This window comes from Necator americanus, chromosome III (assembly GCF_031761385.1).
Source record: "Necator americanus strain Aroian chromosome III, whole genome shotgun sequence".
Taxonomy (NCBI): Eukaryota; Metazoa; Nematoda; class Chromadorea; order Rhabditida; family Ancylostomatidae; genus Necator; species Necator americanus.
The window spans coordinates 34463537-34491036 of NC_087373.1; the positions used below are offsets into that span (position 1 = coordinate 34463537).

At 39.6% G+C, this 27500-nt stretch overlaps 4 protein-coding genes across 10 annotated transcripts; 3 read left to right on the plus strand and 1 right to left on the minus strand.

Moving 5' to 3' along the window:
• Window positions 1-1021: 1021 nt before the first annotated feature.
• On the plus strand, window positions 1022-3380 carry RB195_011899 (uncharacterized protein; the record flags this gene model as incomplete). Of its 2 annotated transcripts, XM_064193507.1 has the most annotated exons (5): window positions 1022-1070; window positions 1338-1398; window positions 2331-2562; window positions 2628-2818; window positions 3329-3380. In XM_064193507.1, the coding sequence occupies 5 exons, from the start codon at window positions 1022-1024 to the stop codon at window positions 3378-3380; spliced, it is 585 nt and encodes a 194-aa protein (XP_064051089.1). The 2 variants fall into 2 exon arrangements, with proteins under 2 accessions (XP_064051089.1, XP_064051090.1); XM_064193506.1 differs by lacking the exon at window positions 3329-3380 and having other exon boundaries at window positions 2628-2822.
• Window positions 3381-8002: 4622 nt separating this feature from the next.
• Window positions 8003-12834, plus strand: RB195_011900 (uncharacterized protein; the record flags this gene model as incomplete). 3 transcript variants are annotated; one of them, XM_064193510.1, is made up of 7 exons in its annotated part: window positions 8087-8242; window positions 8307-8335; window positions 8773-8842; window positions 10031-10070; window positions 10148-10175; window positions 10324-10390; window positions 12715-12834. In XM_064193510.1, 7 exons carry the CDS (start codon window positions 8087-8089, stop codon window positions 12832-12834), a joined length of 510 nt encoding a protein of 169 aa, XP_064051092.1. The 3 variants fall into 3 exon arrangements, with proteins under 3 accessions (XP_064051091.1, XP_064051092.1, XP_064051093.1); XM_064193509.1 differs by lacking the exons at window positions 10031-10070; window positions 10148-10175; window positions 10324-10390; window positions 12715-12834 and having other exon boundaries at window positions 8790-8805; XM_064193508.1 differs by lacking the exons at window positions 8773-8842; window positions 10031-10070; window positions 10148-10175; window positions 10324-10390; window positions 12715-12834 and having other exon boundaries at window positions 8003-8362.
• A 403-nt stretch (window positions 12835-13237) lies between these two features.
• On the minus strand, window positions 13238-18333 carry RB195_011901 (uncharacterized protein; the record flags this gene model as incomplete). Of its 3 annotated transcripts, XM_064193513.1 has the most annotated exons (6): window positions 13238-13257; window positions 13495-13572; window positions 13921-13993; window positions 16967-17062; window positions 18088-18164; window positions 18222-18333. In XM_064193513.1, the coding sequence occupies 6 exons, from the start codon at window positions 18331-18333 to the stop codon at window positions 13238-13240; spliced, it is 456 nt and encodes a 151-aa protein (XP_064051094.1). The 3 variants fall into 3 exon arrangements, with proteins under 3 accessions (XP_064051094.1, XP_064051095.1, XP_064051096.1); XM_064193511.1 differs by lacking the exons at window positions 13238-13257; window positions 13495-13572; window positions 13921-13993; window positions 18088-18164; window positions 18222-18333 and adding exons at window positions 14774-14806; window positions 15229-15444; window positions 17886-17924; XM_064193512.1 differs by lacking the exons at window positions 13238-13257; window positions 13495-13572; window positions 13921-13993; window positions 16967-17062 and having other exon boundaries at window positions 17992-18164; window positions 18222-18276.
• A 504-nt stretch (window positions 18334-18837) lies between these two features.
• Window positions 18838-26930, plus strand: RB195_011902 (uncharacterized protein; the record flags this gene model as incomplete). Of its 2 annotated transcripts, XM_064193515.1 has the most annotated exons (7): window positions 18838-18867; window positions 20082-20284; window positions 24389-24539; window positions 24653-24779; window positions 24837-25145; window positions 25757-25936; window positions 26881-26930. In XM_064193515.1, the coding sequence occupies 7 exons, from the start codon at window positions 18838-18840 to the stop codon at window positions 26928-26930; spliced, it is 1050 nt and encodes a 349-aa protein (XP_064051097.1). The 2 variants fall into 2 exon arrangements, with proteins under 2 accessions (XP_064051097.1, XP_064051098.1); XM_064193514.1 differs by lacking the exon at window positions 26881-26930 and having other exon boundaries at window positions 25757-26004.
• Between the last annotated feature and the right edge of the window lie 570 nt (window positions 26931-27500).

The following is a 27500-nucleotide window of genomic DNA, read 5'->3' on the forward strand; positions in this document are numbered from 1 at the left end:
ATGCTGAATTTTCGAATTAATTCGATCTATATTATATATTATTCGAATTCGGGGAGGTCTTCGACTACGCATTCGAATATCCCGGCTGTCGAGTGGACCTTGTGACGGCATCAATTGTAGATTACGATCATTAGACTGCTTTCCTCATAGGTACGTTTATTTGAAGTAGACTTCTGAGAATATTTGCATTAAGTTCTTCACTAGCATTTCACAAGTAAATTTCTTGTCGGGAGCATGGAGCAGGAAAGGATGGCAGTATGGCTGGCCCTCCTCCCCCTCCCCCCACAAGTTGCAAACAAGTTGTGGAATAGAAATTTGTGAACTAGTTATTGAAGGCAAGGATAATTTGCAAGATTATGTAGTTTTGAGGAAGTAGTTTGTTTCAATTCGTGGGAAACATGGTCCTAATGGTCCCGAGTAGAATAAAATCAAGTGGTAGTTTTTAGGAACACACCACAGCCAACTGTGGACCCTAATTTCTCCATTGATTTCGACAATTGTCCACTGACTGATTTACATTCCTTCGCTTCTATGGGATCGCAAGAAAATGGGTTGGATTTGAGAGTTTGTAGTGATTTTGCTGGGCTTTCAGAACATCATTGATATGGATTCACTAAGTCATTCCGGATTCGCTTTGTGGAACTGTACATATCTTATCTTCAATGTGTACTAGGCCGAACTAACTGTACGAAAGACTATCAAAAAGACCATAATTGCAGCAAAACATAAGGAAATCAAAGTTCCTTTGCTTTATTTCTTCTCAGTGGGTCCTGCACTGAAATAAGAACGCATTCTCCAACTCTTGCAATACACATCTTCGGATAATTTTAGGTAGCTGCGATGCGCCTGTGCTCAACCTGACCGCATCCTGGCGACATGCGACCGATTTTGCGGAGGCCACACAATATAGCCGTAAATGCGATGGAACTTGATCTTGATCTTCTTCCTGATTTCGATCTCGGGAATCTCCTCATTTCCGTTTTGTTAGTGTTCGGGAACTTTCCTACGTCTACTCCGAATAATGGGTTTGATCGTAGCGAAATTATGGCGATTATTTTGGTCAGGTAAAGGTGAGGATTTTTTTCTTCTTCGTTGTTCTGGTATGGATGAGAATTACTATTTTCCTGATACTCGTTTTTTTTTAATAATCGGCATCACTTTTCGAATCTAAAGTGGTTTATCGTCGTCAACTTTCAATCAGTGTAATTTGTTCTAAGAACTAGAACACTTTGAAGTCCGTAGAATAAAAGATGGCCAAAATTTAATTCGGTACATTTCTTCACAAAAAAAAGTATAATACCATCCTGTTGCTTACCACTTGATATTTGTATTTTCAGAGCACAAGATAATCATTGTTGGACTCGATAATGCTGGAAAAACTACCATCTTATACAACTGGTAAGGAATATTTCCAATCCTTTAGCTGTCGCATTAGTTTTTCCACTATATTTGTCAAAAATATACGTTATAGTAAATATTTAAAAAGGATTTCTTTTTAAATCTATCACAAAGACATGAGCCTATCTTTCCTTCATACTTACTTCAAAAACACTTTTTTTCCGAAGTTCTGACTACCGGATGCGCTACATTGTCTGTGATTTGTGCATGCGTTTTGTTTGAACTCAGTCGAATAGTCTCCGTAAGACAGATCTGCTTTGTATGTACAGATAAATAAGAAAATTAACAAGACTCATTTTTTGATGTGCTGATAAGAAATGGTCTTTGAAATGATCATCTTAGTGAAAACGTTAAATGCGTGCCTTCTTTTTGAGTTCCTATCCATCCCAATTCATGTTCAGTTCATTACTATTGGAATAACTGCATCCAAATGCTGCAGCTAAGAGATAAGCATAATAGTAGATGATACCTTTAATTCCAAAGTCGGGAATACTAAAGTTTAATCTTAAGTTTTGGCGATATCATTGCCCTAATACAGAAAGCTAGTTAAAGGTGTTGAAATAAAAGGATAATGGCTAGTTTTCTGCACTGCAGCAGTGTTCATTTCCGGCATTGGAATGGCTGCGTAAGTATGCGTGTATCTGAAATATTAAGTTTCTTGTTCTAACTTTAACATGCTAGTATCCTTCTAGTAAAATTCCTTTGTAACAACAGAAGTACACTTTGAGAAAGAACCTAGTCCTAAGCCTCATCGTAAACTTCAAATAAATTAACCTCCAATGAAATTTCAATCTGCTTTATTATGTTGCAATAATGTCAGTAAATAAGAGAATATTCTTGATCAAATGATCCTTGTGATTGCAGTCTTTTTCCTGAAAATTATTATGATCTCAGTTTTTACTCTAGTGTAATTTGATCTAGCAGAATTTCAGGGTGACTGGAGATGTAGTGGATACGAAGCCCACAATCGGAAGTAACGTGGAAGAGGTGAACTACCGCAATCTACGATTAGTGATGTGGGATATTGGTGGTCAAGAAAGCTTACGAAACTCGTGGTCGTCTTATTATACGCATACAAATGTTATGGTTGTTGTGATTGATAGTACAGATGCCGCAAGGCTACCTCTCATAAAGCAACTACTATATGAAATGCTTGCGCATGAAGTAGGTGGAATTAATTAATCTGTTTTTCAACTAATCTAATTTGAATTTGAACAATTCCTTTGCAGGATTTAGCAAAAGCGTCCTTGTTGGTGTTAGCGAATAAGCAGGACAAACCAAATGCAAGATCCGCAGCTGAAATCTCCAGTGATCTTGGCCTTCTAAATATGAAGACTAGGAGGTGGCAAATCCATGGATGTTCGGCCATTAAAGGCGAGGGTCTTAACACAGCACTGGACTGGATAGCGAATAATATAACGTGAATTGTTATTGAACGTTTGTTAACCGTTTAGAGTTCTATACCGGTGAAATTTCGTGCACTTCACGTTTTTCATTCATTTATATTAGAGTGGATTTTGTGCAGTTTATCCCATATCCTTACCTATCATTTACGTTTCTTTCAGCACGTATGTTCATATTGATGATTTTCCTAAGAAAGAACAGTCAGCGCGAGCGACTGCTGTCTTATAACCCGTAGATGACGAGACCGTAATGCTCAGGTTTAAATTAAAATTTAATTTAAAGGTCATGCACTCAAAATCTGACCCATGTTGCAAATTGCAAAATGGTCGTTTTTTTCCCTTTAAATGTCAGCTTAGTTAACATAATTAGTTGATATATTAACGTCAATGGTCCCCTTTTCTACGTTTGACGCCATGTTGACCAGCATCATTTCAACTGTGAGCGGGCTTAAGATGATTAAGTTAACAGAATTAACGAATTTATTTTCTCTCCTGCTTGTCTAACATATCATAGCGGTATATTTTAGAGAGTTAATTCAAAAAAAAATCCAAATATCGGCACCATCTTGCAAGAAGTAGCTGAAAGAAGCTTGCAGTGAACTACACAAGAAATTTCCTCAAGTTCTGCTATGTCTGATTGTGAGGATTGAAACTCCACAAATTCCCAAAGACATGATCTTCCGGTTGGTCAAAGTGCCCTCAAAACGTGTCAAATTATTCAAATCTTGATACTGCATGCTTAGAAGGGAATAACAGGTTTCTTTCGTGATTTGCTTTCCTTTTTGTTTCCTCCTACTTCACTCGTAGAAAAGAAAAAAATTCTCAAGCTCCGCTGTACCCGATTCTTGACCGAAGCTCCATAATTTCCCAAATCTCTGCGCTAAATGTATGTAAATCAGAATCTAACATATATAACATATAACAAATGAAGTATATGCTGTGATATAGGACGTGTCATGGTATCATTTTGAATGTCATAGGTGTGAAGAACACTTATTTTGTTGTTGTTTGTTTCATTCGACTGTTTTACATACTGAGCTCTCTGCCAATGTTTTCCAGAGCAGAACATTTCCATTGTTCATAAAACATAAAAGTTCAATCCGATTCGTTTGCAGTGGTTGTGCTTAAGAAAAGGAAAATATGAATAGCTAGAGGTTGCCTTAAGTGAAAGTGAAGCGTTTCAGTACATGAAAATGGTAAAGTCGATGCCAGCTCGTTCTAGGAAGTAGCGGTTTGAGCACAATATGGTGTGCACACAATCTTCGTGAGATCAGCATTACTATCTACCAGCGATGCCCGTGCACAGGATAGGATGTTTATCCATAGTTTTTCTTTGTGGTTAAAGTAAACATCTTGATAGAGATTTATCAGATAGAAGTTCTGTTTCCAGTACGTTTCAAAGATAAAATGGCAAATTTCCATTTGAAGAGACGGCATAGTGGGTCAAAATGACCTGAAGAGCGGTGCAGTTCTGTAAGCGGCGCGGTGAAGCTAGCAGCCGGGATCGAGGTGAGACCATCGCTAGCTTTACTCGGACTATAACGATGACTGTTGCTTAGCACGGGTCACTCTTCGGCTTCGACTTCGTCGCTTCGAGCGCAGTCGCTTACGCAATTGCGCCCAGCTTCAAGTAGTTTTGACCTAACCATACGGAGACAACGAACGGTCCCTCTTAGAAACGTTCGTTATTTTTACAAGAGACTGCTGTGGAAGAAAGAAAAGAGAATTGTGCACGAAGGTGCCTTCGTAGGTTTATTTTATATGGAATGCGAAGACGATGAATATGGCGCGGAAAGATTTTATTGCGATTTTTCTGTTAACAATGAGAATTAAACCGTAAGAACCATACAAGATGTACGCGAAAATGTATACAAGTGGAGATAAGTTTCGTTCATATTTATATTCATTTATTATTGGATTTGCCGTCGCTTTAGATCATAACAAAGTCGAATTGGAAGGTTGGAGTGCAATTTTTCGGAAATAGAGACCATTCAGTGCTTCTTAACCGTACATATGTGATGAACGAAGGCTAAGTACTACAATAACTAATAGTTGTTTTTGTAACAGACATGATACAAACTTCCGCATTCTTTTTCATTCCCTTTTATGTTTACTATTCACGAGACCACTGAGTATGATAAATTTCGGATATCTAGACATTCAGACTCCCGAAATTTCTATCCATAAGTTTGCTTTTCAGAGGGAATTTAAGAATCCAGGAATTTGGAATCCTAATGGAAGTTGACAGTCCAGTTCAGTGGTATTTGAGATCTGAAGATTTAAATCGTAACTTGTCCAAGGATTATAGACAAACTCACTTCTTTGCGTAATTCAGAAACATTGATAGATTTCGGTACGATTTCTCCTGTAGTTCCGACCGCAGTATCACCTTCGGTATTGAAAACATCGACCCAATGAACAAATTTTAGCGAGGAGACCAGATATTCGAAATTCAGATTAATTAAGGACTACCGCGACGTTGAGAAATCAGACAACATATTTCAGTAGTTGGATGAGGACGACTATCCTTTCAACACACATTTTTCTATCCTGTTTATACATTAGTGCGCAAAGTGCTAAAAAAAAACATACAGAATTATTATAAACAGTGAATGGGCCATTGATCATTCATCCGTTTGATCTCATCTGAATCGACAGATTTGACAGCGTTGTTAACATACCTGGAGCAAAACGATGTGAAGCTCGGTGCAGTTGCGTGAGCGCCTTGGAGTTAGCGACGCGATCGAAATGGGTCCCTTAGTCACCTCCACGGTTCGATCGCAACAAGCGAAGGTCCCGCCTCGGGCGCAACCGCTTACATAGCTGCACCAATCTTCGACGCCTTGATCCGACTATACCACTCAGTGGACGTAAGCAATGCTATTTTAATTCCAAAAATCAGGAAAATTTGAAGTGCAGTTAAAAACGATGTTTTTCCTGGAAGTTGTGCTACATCTGTTAGAGGCCATATCGCATAGAACCAGTGCACACTATAGAAAACTAGTCATGAACAAAATCTGTAAATACTCTTTTTCCATTGTCGTCAGATATACCCACCGAACTCAACGATCGCTGCCTTGCAATGTGAATAAGTATATTTAATATGGATTCGGTGGAAAACGACTGCACTGACTCTTTCCATCTTAAAACTCTTTCGAACTTTCGAACTCCCTCCAACATTCCAAAAAAAAATCCTTTTTTGGAAGAACAAAACATACTTTTAGGCATCGAAACGGTAAAACGGCTATATTTTTTCATCACATGAACAGGAACCTTCACAGAGTTCATCGGACCTAAAATGTTTGGAAGAAAAGATTCCAACGAAATCCGAGCAGAAGATAGTCATGCGATTTTTTTTTTGCGAACCATGGTCAAGCTTAAGTTTACTGGAGAAACTTCGAGCAAACTTGTAAAAGACGCTTAAGACACAGTATTGTTAACAATTCCTTTAAATTAAGGCAAATGTGTAGTTTTGACAGTATTCTAGTATGGTTACGGGATTATTGTTCCGCACATTGTTTCACTTGCCGTTCCCTTACGTTCCCCTTCTTCGTCTACAGTTGCTTTTCGTCGAGATACGTCCTTGATCTGGTCTCGTGACGTTTCTAACAATGTTCCTTCTTGTGATCAATCCATCAATTCGATATTTCTGCCGCTTTCAGAAGTTGTTAATTTAAGAGTTTTGGAGGTTTAATAATTGAGGTTCAAATTTCCCACGTTTTAAGGAGAACTAAACTTCACTATGGAAGGCCTTCACTACTAACTTCGCCACTAAATTTTTTTATTACTGGTACATGGAGCGATTCTCCCATTTAGTGAATGGTCTGTTTGTGATCAGCGTGGTCGATAACCCCCAGGGACTTCAGTCGGGAAAAATTTGGGTGGGATACCATAAGTGAGGAAGTACCAGGACACATTTTAGTAATAACAATAATAATATATAATATATCTTGGTAGTATTGATATTTCAGTAATAAGAATATATATTTCATTAATTAGGGTTCAAGCCCTGAAGCAAAAACTCGGTCGGCTTCCCGCAAAAATTCTTCCCACTGCGTAAATGAAGTGAAAATTACTGGGAAATAATCGACAAAACTTCTCACTGTAGTTTTCCAGTGATGAATCGTTGATGGACCTACCTGTATCCAGATAGAAATCTACAATTAGTAAATTAAAAAGCCGATGACAACACCATTCTCGTGTCGTATTCGGTTTATTGAACATACAACGTTACATTCTACAGTATTTCGAAACCATCACGTGATCAACGTCACACGCATACACCACGGGGCGTTCGTTGTTTGTGTCTATAAATATGTCCTTGATGCCTCCCGCCGTCGAGGTGATGTTTCTAGCATTTTTTCGCGAAAATTCGTTTATCAGTGCGCTATTTTTACTGTTTTTACATTCATTCCGATGGTTACTGTACCTACTTTTGCATCATTCCCGCTAGTTCTATGTGTGTATTATTTTGTTGTCATTCCCGGGTACCCTTGGCACCCTGATCGATACGATGAGTGCTTGCTGGCTGGCCGGCTGCTGCTTCCGTCCGCGAATTCCCAGACAGGCACATTGTGCTGACATTTTTTCCCCTTCCCATAGCGTCTTTTTATGGACAATCGTTAAATTTCTTCGAAAATTCTTGCTACGTGACTTTCTAAAGGGAAGATGTGGTTACCTGATATTTCTGGAAGCTCTTCTTTTTTTCTGAGTAGCTTTAGTCTGCATGTCGTTGGTCCTCAAGGGCTAATGCTTATGTTTTAAGGTTCCAAATGATTAAGTTATTTGCTTCCAGAAATAAGCTCAGTCGAGTCCCTCCTAACTAAACTTTGGCTCTTTTTAAATGTCTGGATTTAGTATACAATGACGATTGATGTTGGAAAACTTCAATTAATTCGTATGCTTATTTAATTGTTTATTTATTTATTTTGTTTATCTATTACGCTCGATAGGGTGCCAAAAAGGATTTGCCAGGGGGAAATACAGTAAATACATAGTGGAAAGACTGAGAAAAGAATATAACGAAGAAGAATCGGTTCTGTGTACGATTCTAGGCCTAGGTAACTTAGTAGTGATATATTATTTGTTATATTCTGAAGTATTTCTTACGGTCAACAGCAGTTCCCCAAAGAAAAAATCTGCTTTTCTTTTCATTATTCTTTCTGATGGAGTTTCTTTAGCGCTGGGCATATTCAAGTAAGATGTGTAATAGTTTATGGAGACGGATATACTTCTTTTTTGAGAGGTTTACGGATCTTATTTGCAAATGTTTGAGAATAGTTGCCATGCGTCCTTCCACTTTGCAGAAGTCATGTACAGATGAGTGGTTCCACCTGTCACATTTCCCATCAAAGGCGGAGCCCGCCTACAATATCGATCGATCGAAAACGGCCATACCTGCTGTGATAGCAATCATTTCGTTGGTGCACGATTGCGAGATGGTTGTGCAGTTTATTGAGATGTTTAGGATGTTTATAAGTCATGGATTTCATCTCTCTCCTTTAGTTTCGACAAATGAGGAACGTCACGGAAAGGCCAGTCTTCTACAGGCATTCCATTAAACTCAGATTTTTTTTGCTACAATCATTTCTTTATGCGGCTGTTTACTCTTTGCGCCAGAATTTTTGGGGAAAATATAGTTGGTGGGGACACTCAATCGCGCTCTTATTTTTGAACGTTTTATCTTCCTTATTCCCTTAGTGATTTTAGCTTGTCATAGATCCTCTAATACTAATGCTTAGGTCCTTAGGGACTGATTGATTTAGTGATTTACTTTCAGTATTGAGAGGGTGGCTTGGTGCCCTCCCTAACCACAAATTACACTTAATGGTTTCTCATTCTTCAAACCTTCCTCACCACTTTTTTATGCGATTTCAAGTGCTCTATTAACTTCCATTGCTTCGAGATTTGTCGTGTTCCTATTTTTTTCGCCATTGTGTTGCAATTACTATTTTAATGCTGATTGTTGTAGATTTTCCAAGTTTTCAGCAATGAGCTCTGCTGAGCAGATGGCCGCTGAGTACGAGCAAGATGGTGGACCGGTTGGTTTATCATGATTAATGAGAAATATGTGAAATTAGTGTCAAATTGTTCTCTTGAGTTTTAAAACAGAAATCTAATATCATTCTAAGATTTCAGGACTTGTTTCAATTAGGCTTTAGATAGTTCATGATGAAATAGTTGGAGGATGAGTGGGAATGTGGGGAAGTGGAAAAGAAACGCTGCTTAAAGGCATCACCCCACGAATCTGAGGTGGTGCAGATTTCAGGTGGAGTATTCGTATACGGGATGGGAGACTATGGAGAGGGGGTGATTCCGTCCATTTCTTCCTAATTGCCGTAAAAAACGACCCGGAAGATGCGGTGCCGCACAAGACTGGCGCGCTCCAATCGAACTTCTTGTACAAAATGGTGCGCCAAAACGAATGAAGCCGTATCTTCCGGGTCGTTTTTTACGGCAATTACCAAGAAATGGACGGAATCAGCTCCCTCTCCGTAGTCTTCAACCCCGTATACGAATACTCCACCTGAAATCTGCACCACCTCAGATTCTTGGGGTAATGCCTTTAAATCAGGATGACCGCATTTTCACCTACAACAAATTCTTAGCATTAGTACTAGTTCATGAAGATGTACGTATTTAGGTTTGAACCGAGACTTCTTTCGCAGAGGTAAGAAAAGGGCAGCCGCTAAAACACTACAGCTACACTTTGAAGAAAGTTCGTGATGAAACAAATCATTCGCCTTTCTTTCTCGAAAGGAAGTGAATGGGCGAAGGGAAGAAACGCAGAATCTGCACATTCTTCCCTTCGCAAAAACAAAGAATCTGTGTAGAATATACAATTTCTTTCAATCATCTTTTTGGAACTGTGCGCATAAGTATAGTCGTTTACGGCTAAGATCAAATGCATCAAAAGTTCGATCATGAGATGTTTTGCTTCGAATTTGATTAGATTTTTTAGCGATACTGGTTACTAGCAAGTAAGAATGTGAATACAAAAATTACTCGACGGTGAATTGTGTGTGCAAAGAGCGAACATACCACAGTATATCACAGTTTGTACATAATTCCACAGTTGTAGTATACCTATCCGGAATTTACCGTATTTGAAGTTTTTAGGATTGTTGAGGGATCCATGATAACTGAAGAAGTTTTGTATTGTGTTTATTCTTCTATATCTTCGTATTTGAAGTGCGCTATCAGACCTTCATTACAAAAAACATATGTAGGAATTCACTGGATCATCCGGAAAGCGATCGAAGGCTGAGCGTGTGGAACATAAACACAACAATCCTGGCAACGACACTAGGAAAGTAGTGCAAATTGCGCAGAATGGTGAACAAAAGAGGCGAGAACAAGCACTCGGGAAGTGAGGTAGGCTGTAATTTTTCGTATGGTTTCTTTCCAAATTTGATTATTTTTGTCTTAGGAGGACCAACATCTGTCAAGATTAGTTAAGTTAGCTAAACATAGACTTGACTAATTCTCTTTCAGATTTCTCTGAAATACATTTTCTTTTCAGTTCTTTTATCGGCATCAGGAACTACACCTCCTCACTAGCCTCCGTTGTTGCTGTCGTTTTGTTTGGGGTGTACTGTTCGGGGACTTCGTTCATTTCTTTTTCAAGTTTAATTCTTTCCTTAAAAAAATGGTGTTTTTCTTTGCATGAGAATGTGAATAATTGACGTTTCAAATTTTCTTGATAAGCTTTCTTTGTAATAAATTGTTCATTCCATTGTGAACATTTGCGGTGTACATAGCTCATTGCCAGGTGATTGGCAGGCCAGCGTGCTTATCAGAAGTATCAGAAGGTCACACAAACGTGATGAAGGGTGTTTGGTCACATGTATTGGTTTCTCCTCTCATTGCATTTATATAGTACTGTGGCATCAGCTGATTTGAAGCTCCCATGTTTTTCGGTTGCGAGGTTTTTTCGTTGCTTCTGTTGTTTCCATAAGTTTGTGACCGAGAAGAAGTGAAACATTCCCGTCAGAGTTTTGTTGACTCTCATTGTATGCGGAGAACAAATACGAATGAAATATCGTTGCAAGGTCATACAGGAACGCTAGGAAGTGTGACAATGACATAACTATTGGAAATAAAATTATTACTCAATTGAGAGCAGGATTCTGCGTTAGTTTGTATCTTTGGTTGTATGCTTCGAAATAGAAGGAAGGTATTTTAGTTCCGGTATGTGCTGAGTACGGAACGAGATTGCGTGCTGCATACGAAGGCATGTTCCTGGAACGATGTTCGCGTGAAAATAAATAACTTCCAGGAAGCTAGGTGGTAGGCTGATTGTTCGCAGTATAACAGAATAAATGCCATACTTGATTTTGCTGAGAAGGATATTTCGCATGCGAGACTGTGGAAACCTTCAGGTACTAATGAACTTTGAGTGACCCTTGTGCACATCATCCTAGGTGTAAACAGTTTGGAGGGACTCAGCAGAAACCCGATAAGATATTTTCCAACTTTTGAAAAGTATATTGAAGTGATATGAGGCCGTTGTTCTGGAGATGGAAACAATGGTCAATGTGGTCGACGAGGCTTCGAGGAAAGGTTAGGTCTTCTGTGCTTCGCATTACATTCATCAGTAACTTGCGGATAATTTTACCGCCATGTTGGGATGTTTCTTAGTTTGGCGTCAGAGCTGTTCACATCATGTCAAGTAGAAAGTGGCTGTACTCAGCGGGCTTAGCAGTAGTCTGTGTGCCTTTTCGGGAATTGATCCTCGGTGGTTTCAGTTGATTGGTTATGGAAAATGACAATAATGAAATTTTATAAAATTTGAGTATCGAAGCATTAGTAGCATACTAGTTAACAGCATGGAAAATAGAATAGAAATCAGAACAAATCTCAGAAAAACTTCCTTGGAAGGATGTTGTTTCCAGTCGGGTCAAGGACTTTGGTGCAATTGCACAGAGGACGCGCTCGAAGGCTGACGGTGGAATCCGTGCTCATCGCTGCAGCCGATTGGAGCCTGCTAGGGTCCCACCTCGATCGCAATAGCTTGTGGATTCAATTGCTTCAGGTTTTTGAACTGACCATATATCGTAAAGAGAGTGTGAAATCCCGAATACTGAGCATAAGAGGGTAAGAAGTTTTTGGGTCAAGGTGTTTAAGCTTTGTTACGGTTCAAACAAATCGATATAGCCGCATTCCTCCTTAAGAACTTTTCAAGAAGAATGTGTTAGCAAAGATGGTATCCACGACAGAAACTAAGCACAGTCTTTTTCGTTGACGTTCGTCATATGAGAAGACGCAAAAAAAAGTTCCCTAAATGTTGGATGGTGAGTAGAGCCATGATCTACTACGAGTTTCCTAGTCAAAATAACGTTACCAGCCAGTAAAATTTAGCAATATTACTTGAGAATATTGTAGAGAACTCCTTTATTGCTTTTGTTTTTAATCCTTTCCGTTTTTTTCAGCATTTGCTGATTGTAGTTCTAACCTCAGTTGTAAGGATGACATTCGCTCGTGAATCTAAACCCCCTCGCCTTTGCTTCACCTACATTTTTCGAAATCTCTTCCATGAATCTTCCTTAGTCATTCGCGTATCCATCTATTCCGTACTTTTTCGTCAGGAGCAAGAAAAGTTCTGCAAATATTCATGTGACATATATCCTCCTCGAATGAATAAGTGAACCTGCTACAAACATAAGTAAACGTATATTCTATGGGCGGCTCTAGCGCAGTGGGTGAGAGTTGTGCTGTGGGGGCGGGGTCGACCGGAGGTTCGAATCCGCCTAGGTGCCAACCAAGCCATTCATTCATCTAGGGTCGACAAATTAGAAACAGGACTTGTTTGGGAGGATAAAAACACTGGCTTGACTTCGTATTCCCCATGTTCGACTGTCCTTGAGTCTTGGCATGTTGGATACGTAGCTTTTTTTTTATGAATTTGCTTGAGGGAAAGAAAAAACTACTGGCTGTATTCATCGGCTGGGTCCCGCAAGTCACTGTACACGCGTTCATAAACCTCAAACGATTTGGAAGTGGACGTGGTGGCGATTCCATGTGGATTCATTAACCCCGGACACTTTAACTCTTTATGCACATATATAAACATGGAATGAAATATATTAATGAAGTGTATCACTGGATAAAAGTATTTAGTGTTGGTACATAAAGGTTTGGTCATCTTCTCGACTGCTTGTGAAACGGCAATAGGAATCGTCTCGTCGTCGTCACCTGTCCTCTGGTTTTTCCATAAGTCATTAGGTGGCATGAGATGCGAGCAGCGCTTTAACCTGCTGCTGCTGCTGCCGCCGCTGCCGCACGCACCAGTTGTACTTGCTCTTGTTTCCTTCAAAATCTCTTTGGTTTTCATTTCTTCAATGTTCCTCGAAAATGTATCTCCTACCTTTCTTAAAACTTCCAACTGACTGACACATGTATTTTGTCTCAAAACCGGAGGTGAGCATAGAGGTTATTCAAAAGATCTCTTCGTAACCTATACGGCAAGTTACGTAGCACGTCGTAGCGTACGCTTATGCATATATATCGACTATGTTATGCTATGTTCTTGAAATTTAATTTGTATGTGGTGAAAGATATCTTTCACTTTTGAAAATTATTAAGTAGCAACAAGAAACGATAGAAAAGTTCTTAAACATCAGCAACAACTTCCACGTGATAGACTTAAGAGGCATTTGTTTTTGCAGGATGAAATGATGCAATAGGAACCCACCTTCCAATACGACACGCAGTTTCTCGTCCTTCATGTACCATCTCTTATTCACTTGCTTGAGATTTTCTCTATTATCTCCTTAAACTTCTAATATCATGTTAGCTAACATTTATATCAAATCCAATAGGTATGGGCAGTAACTACCACATCAGTATCTTGTGTAAACCCACACTAGTATCGCAAAACAGTATTTATAGGGTTCCTTATCAGTACTGATTTCTAGTATAATCCGTGTGTATTGTATTGATTAGAGACATAAACCCTTCCTGTGATTGTGTTGTGATTGAAATTGTTGCTCTCAGGGTTCAGCCTGTTGTTCTCACGATTGAATCACAAGACAATCACGAAAAAAGTGCTGGAGGTCTGACCAATTCATAGTCGTCGGCATTCATGTTTACTCAGGCGACCGCGACGCATCCGGCATACCCCATCCTTTGCTCGACACGCACCGCCTCTCCCCTCCGATTCGCTCCGGATTGAGAGTGCATTCCGACTGATTCTGCAAGCATTGGCACCCGTACAATTTGGTATCAAAGTTGTAAATTTCTGAGAAATTGGGACGGAATTAAATGGAATACCTTGGAAAGTTATAGAATGCTATTTCAACGTCACTGGTAAAAGTCTTATATACCAACAGAAAAGTGTACTTCATTTTATCACACTGTTAAGTATTATCGGTAATTAAACCAAGATTACACTATGCACTTGTCATCTGGCTAAGCGCCACTTTTTTGTCGTCTCTTGTTGCTGGTCTTAAAAATGAGTAAAGGATTGCAGGCAAGACATCGAAAATCATACGATTGGAGAACTGAGAAATACTTCTAGCAAAGTTCGCCACTAAAAATATTGCACTGCAGCTGCTAAGTATTAGAATTGCTGTAGGTTAACTTGACGTCCTCAAATTCTATATACTTAATTATTCATTAGACTTCCTTCAACGAAGCATCCTACAAGTTTGTAGCAAAATAACTGCTTAACACGTATGGTAGAGTCAAAACGACGCGAAGCCCGGTGCGGTTGCGTAAGCGGTTGCGCTAGAAGCGGAGCGGTGGAGCGCAGCAGTTAGGATCGAGTGAGGGCCCCTTCTACCACCGTTCATTGCTACAGTTCGCGATGATCCCATCCCGATTCCAACGGCTATCTCCACCGCGCCGCTTCGAGCGCACCCGCTTACGCAAATGCACCGTGCTTCATGTCGTTTTAAACCGACTATAGCTTTTGATTAATTTGCTTGAGCTATAGCCAAGACTGGTACTGATCTTCCTTTATTAACTAACCGCTAACGTTTCGGCGTTATCGCCTTTGTCAAAGCCTGGAAAAATCAGAACGATCAGTGACTTATCCTCTCGAGCTCCTCATCACCCTACAGCAAGCATGCAAATGATACGCAAACTCAGAAGTGTACCAGGCAACTGCTTAAAGGCAGCATACCACGAATCTGAGGTGGTGCAGATTTCAGGTGGAGTATTCGTATACGGGATGGGAGACTACGGAGAGGGGAGTGATTCCGTCCATTTCTTCCTAATTGCCGTAAAAAACGGCCCGGAAGATACGGCTTCATTCGTTTTGGCGCACCATTTTGTACAAGAGGTTCGATTGGAGCACGCCAGTCTTGTGCGGCGCCGCATCTTCCGGGCCATTTTTTACGGCAATTAGCAAGAAATGGACGGAATCACCCCTCCCTCCATAGTCTCCCATCCCGTATACGAATACTCCACCTGAAATCCGTCCCACCTCAAATTCGTGGGGTGATGCCTTTAACAAATTCTCCGGAAACAAGTACACAGCAAATTTGTTCAACCAGGCGACAGCGAGCGCTTTCGATTGGGTCAGCGCAGAGGAAAGGAAAGGTGTGTGTGTGTTAAGCAGAAGGTGCGTCTCAGCAGACGTTTTGGATATCCGCCACCGATTACTTTCGACAAGTCTTCCATTCTCCGAAATAACCAGGTGCTGGAATGAAAAATGAAACATGTACTTAAAGTACGAAATAGTTCTTATAAACATAAACATATGATCATACGAGAACAATTACAAAGCTATGGATTATCTGCAGTCATTCATTTTGTCTCGCCAGGCGTCGCGCCAAGAATCCACAGACTGCAGCATTTATTCCAGTGTTATTATGTTTCGTAAGAACTAAACCTAATTTTCTTCTTTTTTTTTTTGCGAATACTGTGAAGTTCTTTTAAAATAGTCAAGCCTATACTGAATAGTTCAAAATGTATCGTTCGCATTAATGATATTCATGTTGTTCATTTATTTTCTTTTCGTACTTACTTTTTGTTACGTGCACGAAGTCAAGAAAACTCTAGAAATACCGGACAGAAATCATTCCGGATTTTGCAGTCCTTCACGAACAAATGCTAAGTTTTCTACATCTAAACAAGAGAACCGAATAGATGGGTACGAATAACCAGTGAATGTAAATTGGTCATTTTTAGAAATTTGACATGTATGGTTGGATCAAAGCGACTCGAAGTTTGGTGCAGCTGGGCAAGCGGCTGCGCTCAGAGCGACGCCGTGGAGCCAGCGGTTGGGGTTGGTTTTGAGCTGGCTGTAGGAGATAGCAGGGGTTAAGTGTAATTGGGAGAGGGGGGCCTTCAACCGTGCTCTTAATGAACTGTACTCGACTTGCACTTAGAGCGCAAAAAAAACGTCGATGGAGTGCAGAAACCGTCCCTAACATGCACGCAAAATGCAAATTGCAGAGAAGCCACATTTCAGCGCATTTTCGGTTTCGTTGAGAGCACTATATGATCTATGTTAGCTATTCACTTCCAGTAAGCTTTTTTTGAGAGTTTGGTGAATTGAAATCATTAGCAGTTCCAGCTCCACCTTCTTCTTTTCTCTTAGTAGCTTTAGCCTACATGTCGTGGATCTTCTAGGAATGCTCAGGTTTTCGGACCACGACTGGCTCAGCATTGGTCTTAGAGGATCCACGACACCTTCAGTGATGAACTGTTGGTCAAATGAGAAAGACATTTAACAATTAAGAACGTGTTTTGCGTTCCATGGACGTTTTTTTAGTGCTCTATGTGCAGGTTGACTATAGTTCAATGCGAGCGCGGTTCATTGTCCACCCCCAAATATACTTTACCCCATAGAAGGACTTGTGACATGACATGTGCGCTTATCGAAATTATCAGATTCCATGACACGTCACCGTCATGTGTCACCTCCTGAGCAATAACCGTGAATTCGCTACAAATCTCATGGATCCGATGAGAAATGCGGACAAAACATGGTTCCTAACTTGTGATATCCCAATAAACAAATACGGTTGAAACCACATTTATTTATTGGGGTCATTCAAATAGGCAAACTGACAGTAGGACTAACAGCAAACTCCTAAAAGAAGGCAAAACCACAATATGGATATTAGCATAGAAATCTACAAAAAAAAAGGAATTTATTCTATTATTATATTAAATATAGTATTATTGATTATGTAAATTAGAAGATATTAACGAACCTTAAAGAAACAAACACTTCTGCTCCAGGTGTTTCGATTCGAACTAATTACTTTGTCTGTGCAACAAACAGTGACCGCTGAAGACACTTTTAGACACTAAAAAGAATGGTTAGTGAAAATAGCTGACAAAGGTGGAATAGACTAAAATTAGTAATCGAGAGGCCTCAAATAATAATCTAGAACTTCAAATGGGATTAATTCAAAATAATGAAATATACAAACAACAGACAACAGCATGATTCGAGAAAATCCTACTAAGAATAGAGCCAAAACCAAAAATATCATGGATTCTTTGAGATCTGTGAGGTTCTAATAGCTTTTCTAGGCCAGATCAGTGCTATAACCTAGTGTCGTGCTTATTGATAAGTATAGTAGAGGAATTTGTTTGTTGTAAACAAATCCTCTGACGTGTTGATAAGAAAAGATAAATAACCACATAATGGGGGCAGTCCCTACATAAACACAACGCTTCTAGCATCATAAATTTATGTTTGTTACCACAAACTGACGATGCTAGGAGAAATTTATTTATTTATTTAGTTATTTATTCTTTACATAGTTATCCACATCAATATAGATAAATCAATATGGATTCTTAGTTATTTGTTGGGTTCTATGAGCTTTTCCAGGCCAGATCAAGGCGATAACCCCTATGTCGTGCTTATTGACAAGTGTAGTGGAGGAAATTGCTTGTTGTAAACAAATCCTCAGATGAATGGTGATGGGAGAACTAAATAACTACGAGTGCAGACCTTACATAAGCACAATGCTTCTGTACGAACGGAGTATACAAGGAACAAATAATTCTGTGCACAAATCCTAGAACTTTTGCAACCATAAATACAAACAAGGAACACCCACACACACGCAGGACACGACACGATGCCTGTAATTCGCGTGCTTTAGCGGTTTCCCATACCCATTTTTTTCTCTTTTGCTCCGGCTCCACGCCACCCATCCTAGCGCTATCAATCCGAAGCGCTCCGCCGTAACAGCTGTATTCGAAAGAGCAAAGGTCGACGATGTCAGCGATGCGTCCGGCGAGAGTCCGTCGAAGAGCACACGTCGTCGGCGGAGACGGAGACGACCGCGACGCACCAGCTGATGCGTCGCGAACGCACTACGGCGAATTTCGGGCCTAAAAATCGTCCCCACCATGCCGCCGTCGCCGCGATGACCAGCTGGCATGTTATATCCGCTGGAAAGTTGTTTATTTCCTACGCTTAGATCATATTCATTGTGATATTAATCATACATGTTGTAAATGTGTTGCATTTTCCACGTAGGACTCGTGTCCGTCCGTCTGCCATACGCTCGTTCAGCTGACCCACACTGCTCTTCATATGTTTCTTCTTTCTTCCACTCATTCTCTCTTATTTCTCGTGTTTTCTTACTTCATTTACTTTTGCTGACAAATCTCTCTGAAAGCGTTGTGCATGTAATTTTTGAAACGAAAATAGTAACGTAAACTTTTTCTGATACGTTGTACAAAGTTAGTTAAGGTTTAGTTAGCTTTCTCTTCCAATTTTGTAAGTTTTTTTTGAATTTTTACTACGATTCTTTTTGAAAAATCCTGTTTATATGCTTCTTTTCCTAGCGAAGGTTTTGCTCAGGTTTTCTCGATAGGGAATTACCCTTAAAAGGAGTATGCTGAGGAGGAGATCTTCCCAACGATTCCTATTGTACGTCAAGTGATACGTCGAATGTTTGTTTCCAACGAATCATATGCAATATTTTAATGTATGCGATTAATGCTCTAATGAAACATACAACGTGCTCAATGCTCATCCCTATCACCGCGTTAGGAATATGCGCTTATTTGATCAAATTTTTCTTCGGGAAAAGGTTAATTCTACAATTAACAGCGAACTATGGATTTGAATTTGGTTAGTATCCAAAAAGTGAGTTGCTAAGGTACATTACTTTCCTTTTTGCAGATCATTAGAATAGTACATACGAATTTATACCGTATAATATTCATAGATGTCTATCATTTCTTTTTACAGTCTCCTATTAAGAGAGATTTCGGTGCACAACATCGCAACGTTTGCAATTCTGTAACATTTTGTTACATTTTATGTCAAATGGAATTCTCAGGTGGATTTTATTAGATAATGGAACTTGGCATTTACATAATACACTAGCTTGTCTGTACTTTTTTTGTATTATCCATATTTTGTGTTTTAAAAATAAATTTCGAAAAAAAAATGTAAAAGAAATAGAAGTAAGCTAGTACGAATAGTATCTTGCAAACTAGCCATTGTGTTCGGGGCAGCGTAACGCATTGATATTCATGAAGTGCAGATCGTAGTTATAATACAGACATAACAGACCACACGTACGTCTTCAATGATCAAATGTACTATTCTGCTTCTAAGCACCTGCAGTGTATTTGAAACGAATAAATTTTTAACTACAGTTCACGGTAAGTGACTAGGAAATATTTCTATTTACTCGTCATCTTATAGGTAGCATGTAAATGTGTAACTAAGAGATATAGCACTTATCTGGGAAAATGAGATTCATCCCACCTAATTTCTGTATTCAACCAGTTCAAATGGTACTATAAAGGAGTTGTATGAGTGCAAAAATATTCGGATTAGTAAGGTTATCTGAACCCAATCGCAATTCTTTATTTACAACGTTTGAGGATGAACTCAAGAGTAATATAACATTAAAAACAGCTAGATAACTCCAGCAGTTTGCACACAATGTAAATATTAGTTCACTTTACCCTGAGATTTGCTAAACCGGTTTGGTCGTTTCGTGCAGATAAACAGAAAGACTATAACAAAATAGAATCGAAATTTTCTGCTATCTTTCTTTGTTGGAGGAAGTTTTGGACTCAATTTTTTTTTCGTCTCAATTTTTCTTGATTGTTTTTATTGTGCTTGATGTATGGTTCGAAGAGTGACAAACTCACAATCATATTCTTTTTTCATAATTTCTATCATACTTTTCCTGTGCGATTATTTGGAAACTGAGAATCTTATGTACGTATTGGACGATTCGATAGTAGCAACAAAAGGGCTCAGTTACGAATAATTTCACGTTGTTTTCTCACGCACTTATCTTTGTACGTCCTTCTTCTTCTTGATCATCATTACCATTATAGGTAACACTTGGCGAGCTGTGTAAAAGCACGTCCGACGACACGAAAATGGTACGATCCGAGAGCGCTGATGAAGAAATGGCAGTCTCGGACAAATTTGACGCTACTGCCAACGAGGACGATGACGAATTCTCGCCTCAGCCTATTTGGGCAACGAACGGAACGCATACAGAGTCTGGGAAAGGGAACGGCGGCGTCCCGAACAGGTAGGTAACCTTCTTACGTTTTTCTTTTGGAGCCGTTATTTCTTCAGTTGTTCTTAGATATTTACTAGAACTCCGTGGGGAATTCTGCATCTATGCTGCTTCAAATATTTGCGAGATGTTAATTAGGCCGTCGACAATTGAACAAACTAAAGTATATACATTCGTGAAGTGTTATGTGCAGTAGGAAAGGTCAGAGTAGTGGTATGAAGTCATTAAATCGAATATTGCTACTGAAACTACGACGAACATTCAGTAAATGCAATTCCTCACTGAAGAAAGACTTTACCGCGAATTTTTGAAGTTAGAGTGAGTTTAGAAGATAGGTTAATGATGTAGGCTCTGGCCACTTTTCTCTCAAATTCTATAGTACATCTAAAATGTCGTATTAACGGTCGACACATTGAAGAAACCAAAAAAAAAAAAGATTATAATGGTCTTAGCTGAAACTAGAGAATAACTGAATAGTACAGCTGCGCAATGACACTAGGGAAGAGATAAGCGAAAGTTTGCGCTGTGTTGCGTAATATGTGGTAGAATTGCGAAATTCAAGAGAAGGCGGAGGAAGTGGAGAACCACATTTTAATGTGCACATTAGTTCAAATTACTGTTTTATTTTTTCTGGAGAAGACTGAAGCAAAACTGAATGCAGCCATAGTTTGTGGAAGGAAGGGATAAAATGATAGTCGTTCTAGGAACCCTTAGTGCATACGGCGAATTGGAAAAATTGCCACTGAACACGAATACCAACATATTCGAGCACAAAACTTTTGTCTTACTAATTTATGTGGGCAGATCATCATAATTTGATAGTTGGTCTCGCTTTGAGAGCTGGTAAAAAAAAGATAAGGTATTCGTTTCAGTCCTTTATGACTTGTTTTAGTCAAACCTTCAATGTTTTTCATCCTCATGTTCTTTGGATGGTTTATAACCTGGTATGATTAGTGATTTCATCAACTTTGAACGTGCTCTAATGCCCAATCAATGTTTCCACCTCTTCCTGGATCGGTTCGTGAATTTCTACATGATTGGGTGAGCTTCCAACCATCAATTATAAGACAGCCATTGTCTAATTTTCTTCACTAATTAAAAAGTTTCTTTTGAATCACTTGAACCTGAAAGTAAACTGAAAATTTCCGTATGATCTACTTGATGAGCCTATCAGTTGTATCATATGCTCTTAGTTGTATTCATCACAACTCTTTATTTTCCGAAAATTATACAGATGTTTGGAATTGTAGCAGATCATAGCCAGAAACTAGAGCTCCATGTACTCTAAACTGGAAATGCAAGATGATCGCTGTTGATCAAATTTCGGTCCCGAGTTTCTGCACAAAGCAAAATTCTGAATTACCCTTACAAATCCTGAAGTTCGATTTTCATTTTTCTTTTCATTTTCATGCGCTATTTACGATCCTTTCGGTAGAAAGTGATAGATAACTTAGCGAGTTAGGGGGGCCTGTTCCTAACACCTTACTTTAGTCTCTACGGATAGCATCACAATAATTTGCTTTTGTATCACCGGAAATTAATTTTTCACGTTACCACTTTGTGCTTATATGTTGCTTCGAAATCTACTAGAGATAATAGAGGAAGACCTTTCTGTGATTATTTTTGTTCTTCTATTCCTTTTTTTTTTCAAATAGTGTCGACTATCAGTGCGCTGCGAAGGCTTATCTGCTTGCAGCGGCACCACACACTGAATTCTTTTGGTGCGTAGTCTGTGCAGGCGAGGTGAACAGCTGATCCATTGCACGCCACATGTGGCTGAAAGTCTCGTCGGCCGGCTTGTGTGCGTGTATGTGTGTAAAAGCTTGCCAGCTCGCCGATTGAGATTTCCGGGAAGTTGCGCATGTTCTCATGTGATGAGTCGCCTGTCAGGTTTTCTAAGTCAGCGCGATTTTTGAGATGTTGTGTGCATACTTACGAGAAACTCGATATGCAGTCTAACTACGCAAAAACTTCTCTATTTGTTATCCGTTATGTTAGCGAACCTAGGTTTTGGTTATGCTGTACTCAGTGATAAAAGAGTTGTGGCTCAGGAGGGAAATAGATTAGAGTTATAGGTAAATGCACTTATATGTCAAAAATTGATCTGTCCAGTCTCTACTTTCATATTTTGCGTTGAATTTGCAAAAAAACAGACAAATGAGAAAATGGTCCAAGGATTATACCTGAAATCCGAATGGTGGTCTCTGTAATCAGCTAGTGGAATGATCAACTCCGTTGTTAATTGCGCACAGTTTACAAATCCTAATTTAGTCGCTATTCGTTTGGTGGTACAGCAACGCACCACCATGTATCATGCGAATTTGCTTGATGAGCAAATAACAAATGTGTACGATCTTTTTCAACTGCTCGCGATGCAATCGCTGTCGCGCTAATGATGCATGCAGATTCGTGAGATTAAGAGCAGGTGGACCATGTGTACAAACTAGCGCAACCTTCTGTAGGACAATCGCTATTGTTCAAAGCCAGATCTCCTAGGATGTGTATTTTTCTATTATCCTGTTCTTTTTCAACTTTTTTTTGGATTTGTATTTGAAAAACATACTGCATAGTAGGGTAGGAACGACATAAAGCATAGTGCAGTTGCGAAAGCGGCGCGGTGGAGCGTAGCGGTTAGGGTCGAACGGGGACCTTTGCTGTGCAACCACTTACGCAACTGTACCGTGCTTCATGTCGTTTATTCGACCACATACATATCATATTATTGTTGTATGCTACCAACATAACATACCAAGCTACTAGCATACTAAGAAATCGTGATAATCGTAGTTCTGTTGTCCGGAAACAATTTAAGTTCGTTGATTTCTGCGGAAATTAATGAGCTTGCAACAGGCTGCAATCGAAAAAGAGGATGTATGGTCTTATTCACACTAATGCTTATCGCAGAACACGTGCGTAGAATTGCAATAGTGATTACTACATATCTATGAATTTAAGAACACAGTTCAGTCTGTGTTCTTATGTTTATAGATGGGTCGCTCTTTCTTAAGTAGGTTTATTGTTGCTCTAGTTAATAGAATGATACATTTGAATTGAAAAGGAAAACTACATTTAAAAATGTTCAAAGTCACCATTGTTTTTAAACTTGTCAGATGTTCTATGTTCTCGAACGTTCAAATTTCTTAACAACAGTTCTTCAAAATCCCCTTCTTTAATGGTCGAATGCTCGAAATTTCGATCTCTTCGTCATGCCCTCAAGTTTCGATGGTCCTAGTTTTCGAAAGTTTAGTTTTGGTAGAAATGGGTCGGAAGCTTGAATGAACTCATAATCGAATGATTATTCGAGTTTTCCTACACATACATTTAGACCGCTGTACCCAATTTTACGGGTAATTTCACCATAGTTACAGTTACATCGTTTTTTATTGTTCAAAATTTCTTTGTTGTTTACAGTCAGTAAGAATTTGGTCTGCAAAAGTAGACCATGATTCAGTGTGATTTTGCTAACTCTTGTTACTCACGTAGAGGAGGAAACGACAGTTGTCAATGCACGCATTAAAGGACTACGGTGTTCATGAATAATGTGATCCATTCTGAAAGCAATTTGTAAACAAAAAGTTCCTTTTTGTTCCTTCCTGGGAAATGTTAGGTTCTTTCCACTAATATGCAGGAATAAGGACGTCATTTTGCAAGTGTCACAGCTAAAACACACAGCGACGTCTCTAAATCCAGAGCCATTGGGGGGACCCGTACATCAGTTTATTCAACGAGATAACTCTTAACAGCACGTGATGGGCATCGATAAGTGGTTTTTCGTACTCATACGGTTGTAAAAAGTTGTTTTATCTGGCCATTTAAATAGTAATCTATATTGCTACAGTAATTGATGTATCTGCATCGAATAGTTGTTCTGGATGATTCTATTTCCGAAGTTTATGCTGAGAGAGCTGTACAAATAGGTCAAATTCTGGAAGTTGGGTTTTTCTTGCTAAAATAGGAAAGAACGAATTTTCATAGCTTCTAACTTACGGCTGGAAAGTTATAGTTTCTAAGGATGCAGAGGTTGAAATTCGTGTAAAATCTGACCTTTACCCCTTCACCTTTTATTTCCTATCGATCTCGATCACCTCGAAGGTCTCTAAAATCAGTTTTTTTTAGGCCGGTATCACGCTCGGCGTCGTCGTTGTCGCCAAATTCTAGCGATCCTGACCGGCGATTGAGACGACAAATCGCAAACTGTAATGAGCGTCGCCGTATGCAATCCATCAATGCGGGATTCCAATCGTTACGCGCCCTGTTGCCGCGAAAAGTAAGTGTCGATTTTCAAGAAATGGCTTCCGGTTCGATAAATCCCTTATGCGTACTTCTTCTATTTGAATATTTGAAGTGTTTTGCATTGTAATTTAGTGTTGCAAATTCCAGGAAGGCGAGAAATTGTCGAAAGCTGCGATTTTGCAACATACCGCAGACCTCATACAACAGCTTCAGAGCGAACGATCACGTTATTTAGATAAAGATGAGGCTGGCGGAAAGAAGCCGAAAATAGAGAGTGAGTTTTCTTGGTTAGACCACAACAGGAGTTTATTGAGTAACGAAGAAATTACAGTTGAAGATTGCAACGAATTTGATCAACAACGTTCGATGATTGATAGCCTTCAAATGGCTTTGGAACGAGAACGTACCGCCCGCTTGTTCTTGGAACAACAACTAAACCAATTGCGAGAAATGTACCAGAATGGTCTAAGTGCAGCGGTCACTTCAGCATCCGCCAACTCACCGCAGCAGCGTCAACCACAGCAACAACAAACGTCAGCTGTGAACTCGGCGCCAAAAATCACTACCACCACCACCACCGCCGCAATAAGTGTGCATGACTCGGTGATAAGACCAACACCGCTTATAGCACCAATTTCAGGTTAGTTAAGGGTCAGATTTATGATAAATATCTCGTGTGGGAAGTGCTCATAAAAAGTCTTCCATAACGATTCATTTGATTTTTTTTTTGTGAAGAAACAAAAAGAATGATATTAGTCAGTAGCGAATGGGCATTTTATTACTTCTTTATGTATTGATTCTGATAGAAATTTTCAGCTATCAATTTCGTGAAATTGACAAGTGAAGTTTTCGTAGCTTCTTGAGTGCTCATGGGAATTTTTGGAGGAACTCATCAATTACTTTGAATGTTAGACAAACTGCTGGGATGTTCGATTACTTTGAAATTATACTTATCAGTTTTGTGAGAGAACATTGTGTAAATTTCTTTTCAGGGCGAAATCTGAATCTAAGAAAGTAACCACCTATAGACTTATCATTTGTTTGTTCTGCTCTGAAAGAAAGTATTTGCTTCAGACTGCTTTTGAAAAAAATTGCTATACTTTAGTCGGGTAAAATGTCGTATACATACCTGTAAATATGTATTTCCAAAATATGAGATTATGTGTACTAGTCATGAAACCGCTTCCCTATTATTTTTATTTCTTTCCTTACTTTTGATAGTTCTAAGCAGCAAATGCTATCATTTTTCAGTTGATGTGTCGCCGCGTATGTCGGTGCCTATGCCACCAACACCGTCGCCTCTGTTACCGTCGTCAATTCCATCACATCCTGCCAATGGACCACTTTCCGCGCCTTCTGCCTTCAGTTCGTCATCGATCACTGCTCATCGCTCACTGCAGACGATTCTGGATGCGATAAGACATCTGGAAGGTGGTGCATTAGTTCCATCGACTCCTTCGCCGCCGCCTCCAAGTTCTCAAGCGCCTCTAGTACGGTAATTCGTGCTGCCGCCTACCAAGTGTGACGTAGTCAGTGTTTTCGTATGCGATCGCAAATTCCACCCAATAGTCTTTGTTTGTAGAAGGTTAGGTGCTAGAGCAAGTACTGCTTTGCAGGCAGTAACGTCCCCTTAACCGCTGGTCTTCTTCCACTAGGGGAGTGGACATAACTTCCGTATAAGTATGGGCGTACGTCGAGCTATTCATATATTGTTCCCTATGAGTGCACTGCTTGTTACATTTTTGCACTTTATCCTGTGAAGCCCTCCAAATTATTTTCGCACCGGTTCTTGTCACATGGTCATACTCGGTCGCTATCCGGTCTTTTTGTGGTCTTCAATAATTCGCTCTCTTCGGATACAGTATCGTTTTGAGTTCGTGTTTCATAGCTTTATCAGCAAAAAAAAAACCTTGTTTAGATCTATTAATTCTATTTGGACTATTTCGTCTTATTGAAAATCAGACATACGCTATCAAACACGGATTTTGATATTTGACGCCTGGGATTAGTCCTGTGCTTGTTTTTTCTACTCTTATTTGTTTCGTATCTTTCCAGCTAGTACTTTCCGTCAGCTGTTCGTAGATTTAACGCTTATTGGTGCAAGCGGTTGTGACGCATACAATGACAAGCTATCGGCTATTGATCAAAGTTAGGACGGAAATTTTTCTTGTCGATAGCGTCGTAACTACTTTCGGCAACCCTGCGTGCAATCGTTCTCTAGTGGTAGTTGTCCCAGGTCGCTGGAAACGTGGAGTTCAAAATGCTGTAGAATCGCCAATTTATCCGCAACAAACACATTATTATCGATTTTTTTGCCATATTAACACAATGTCCGTTAGTATACCTGAGCAAGAACAAAAAAATTCGCTTCACAGAGAGAAAAGAAAGCCCCCGAAGAGGAGAGTCATTGCTCCCAGCGGCCTAGAACGTCGTTGATATTCCATAGCACAGCGCTGTTGTTGTTGTCGTCGTTTTTTCTGGTTTTGTTTCTCGTATGTGACGACTTTTTTCGATGTAATTGTTGAGTTTCGAAGCAGTAAAACACAGAGGACGGGGTATTGTCGTGAGAGTTTGGAAGAAACCAGGCCCTCTTGTGCCGGAACTGTATCGAAACTAATGTTTTTTGTTTTGTTTTTTCTCAATTTTCTCACCCTTCTCTTTATTGTCTTTCGGATCGTGCGATGGCATCTGGCCGGGAGTAATTCCTCTATTCACTGCCCATCCTCCATTTCTTTTCTCCACTATTTCATTTATTCATCACATCACATCATCTACAACTTCCTTTCTGTTTTTATGATCTGAATGTGTTTTAGTCGTTATTTCGTTATCAAACCAATCACCTTACTGCTCGCTGAAGCATCCAGATGCGTGTGCTCGCTTCGCGATACAATCAACCATCACATGCACGCATCGTAGCCGTAGTTTAGTGTTATGCCCCACCGCGCCTCAACACTTGTTCGTTTAGCGTATTCTCACTGTTTTTTTTTTATTCCTG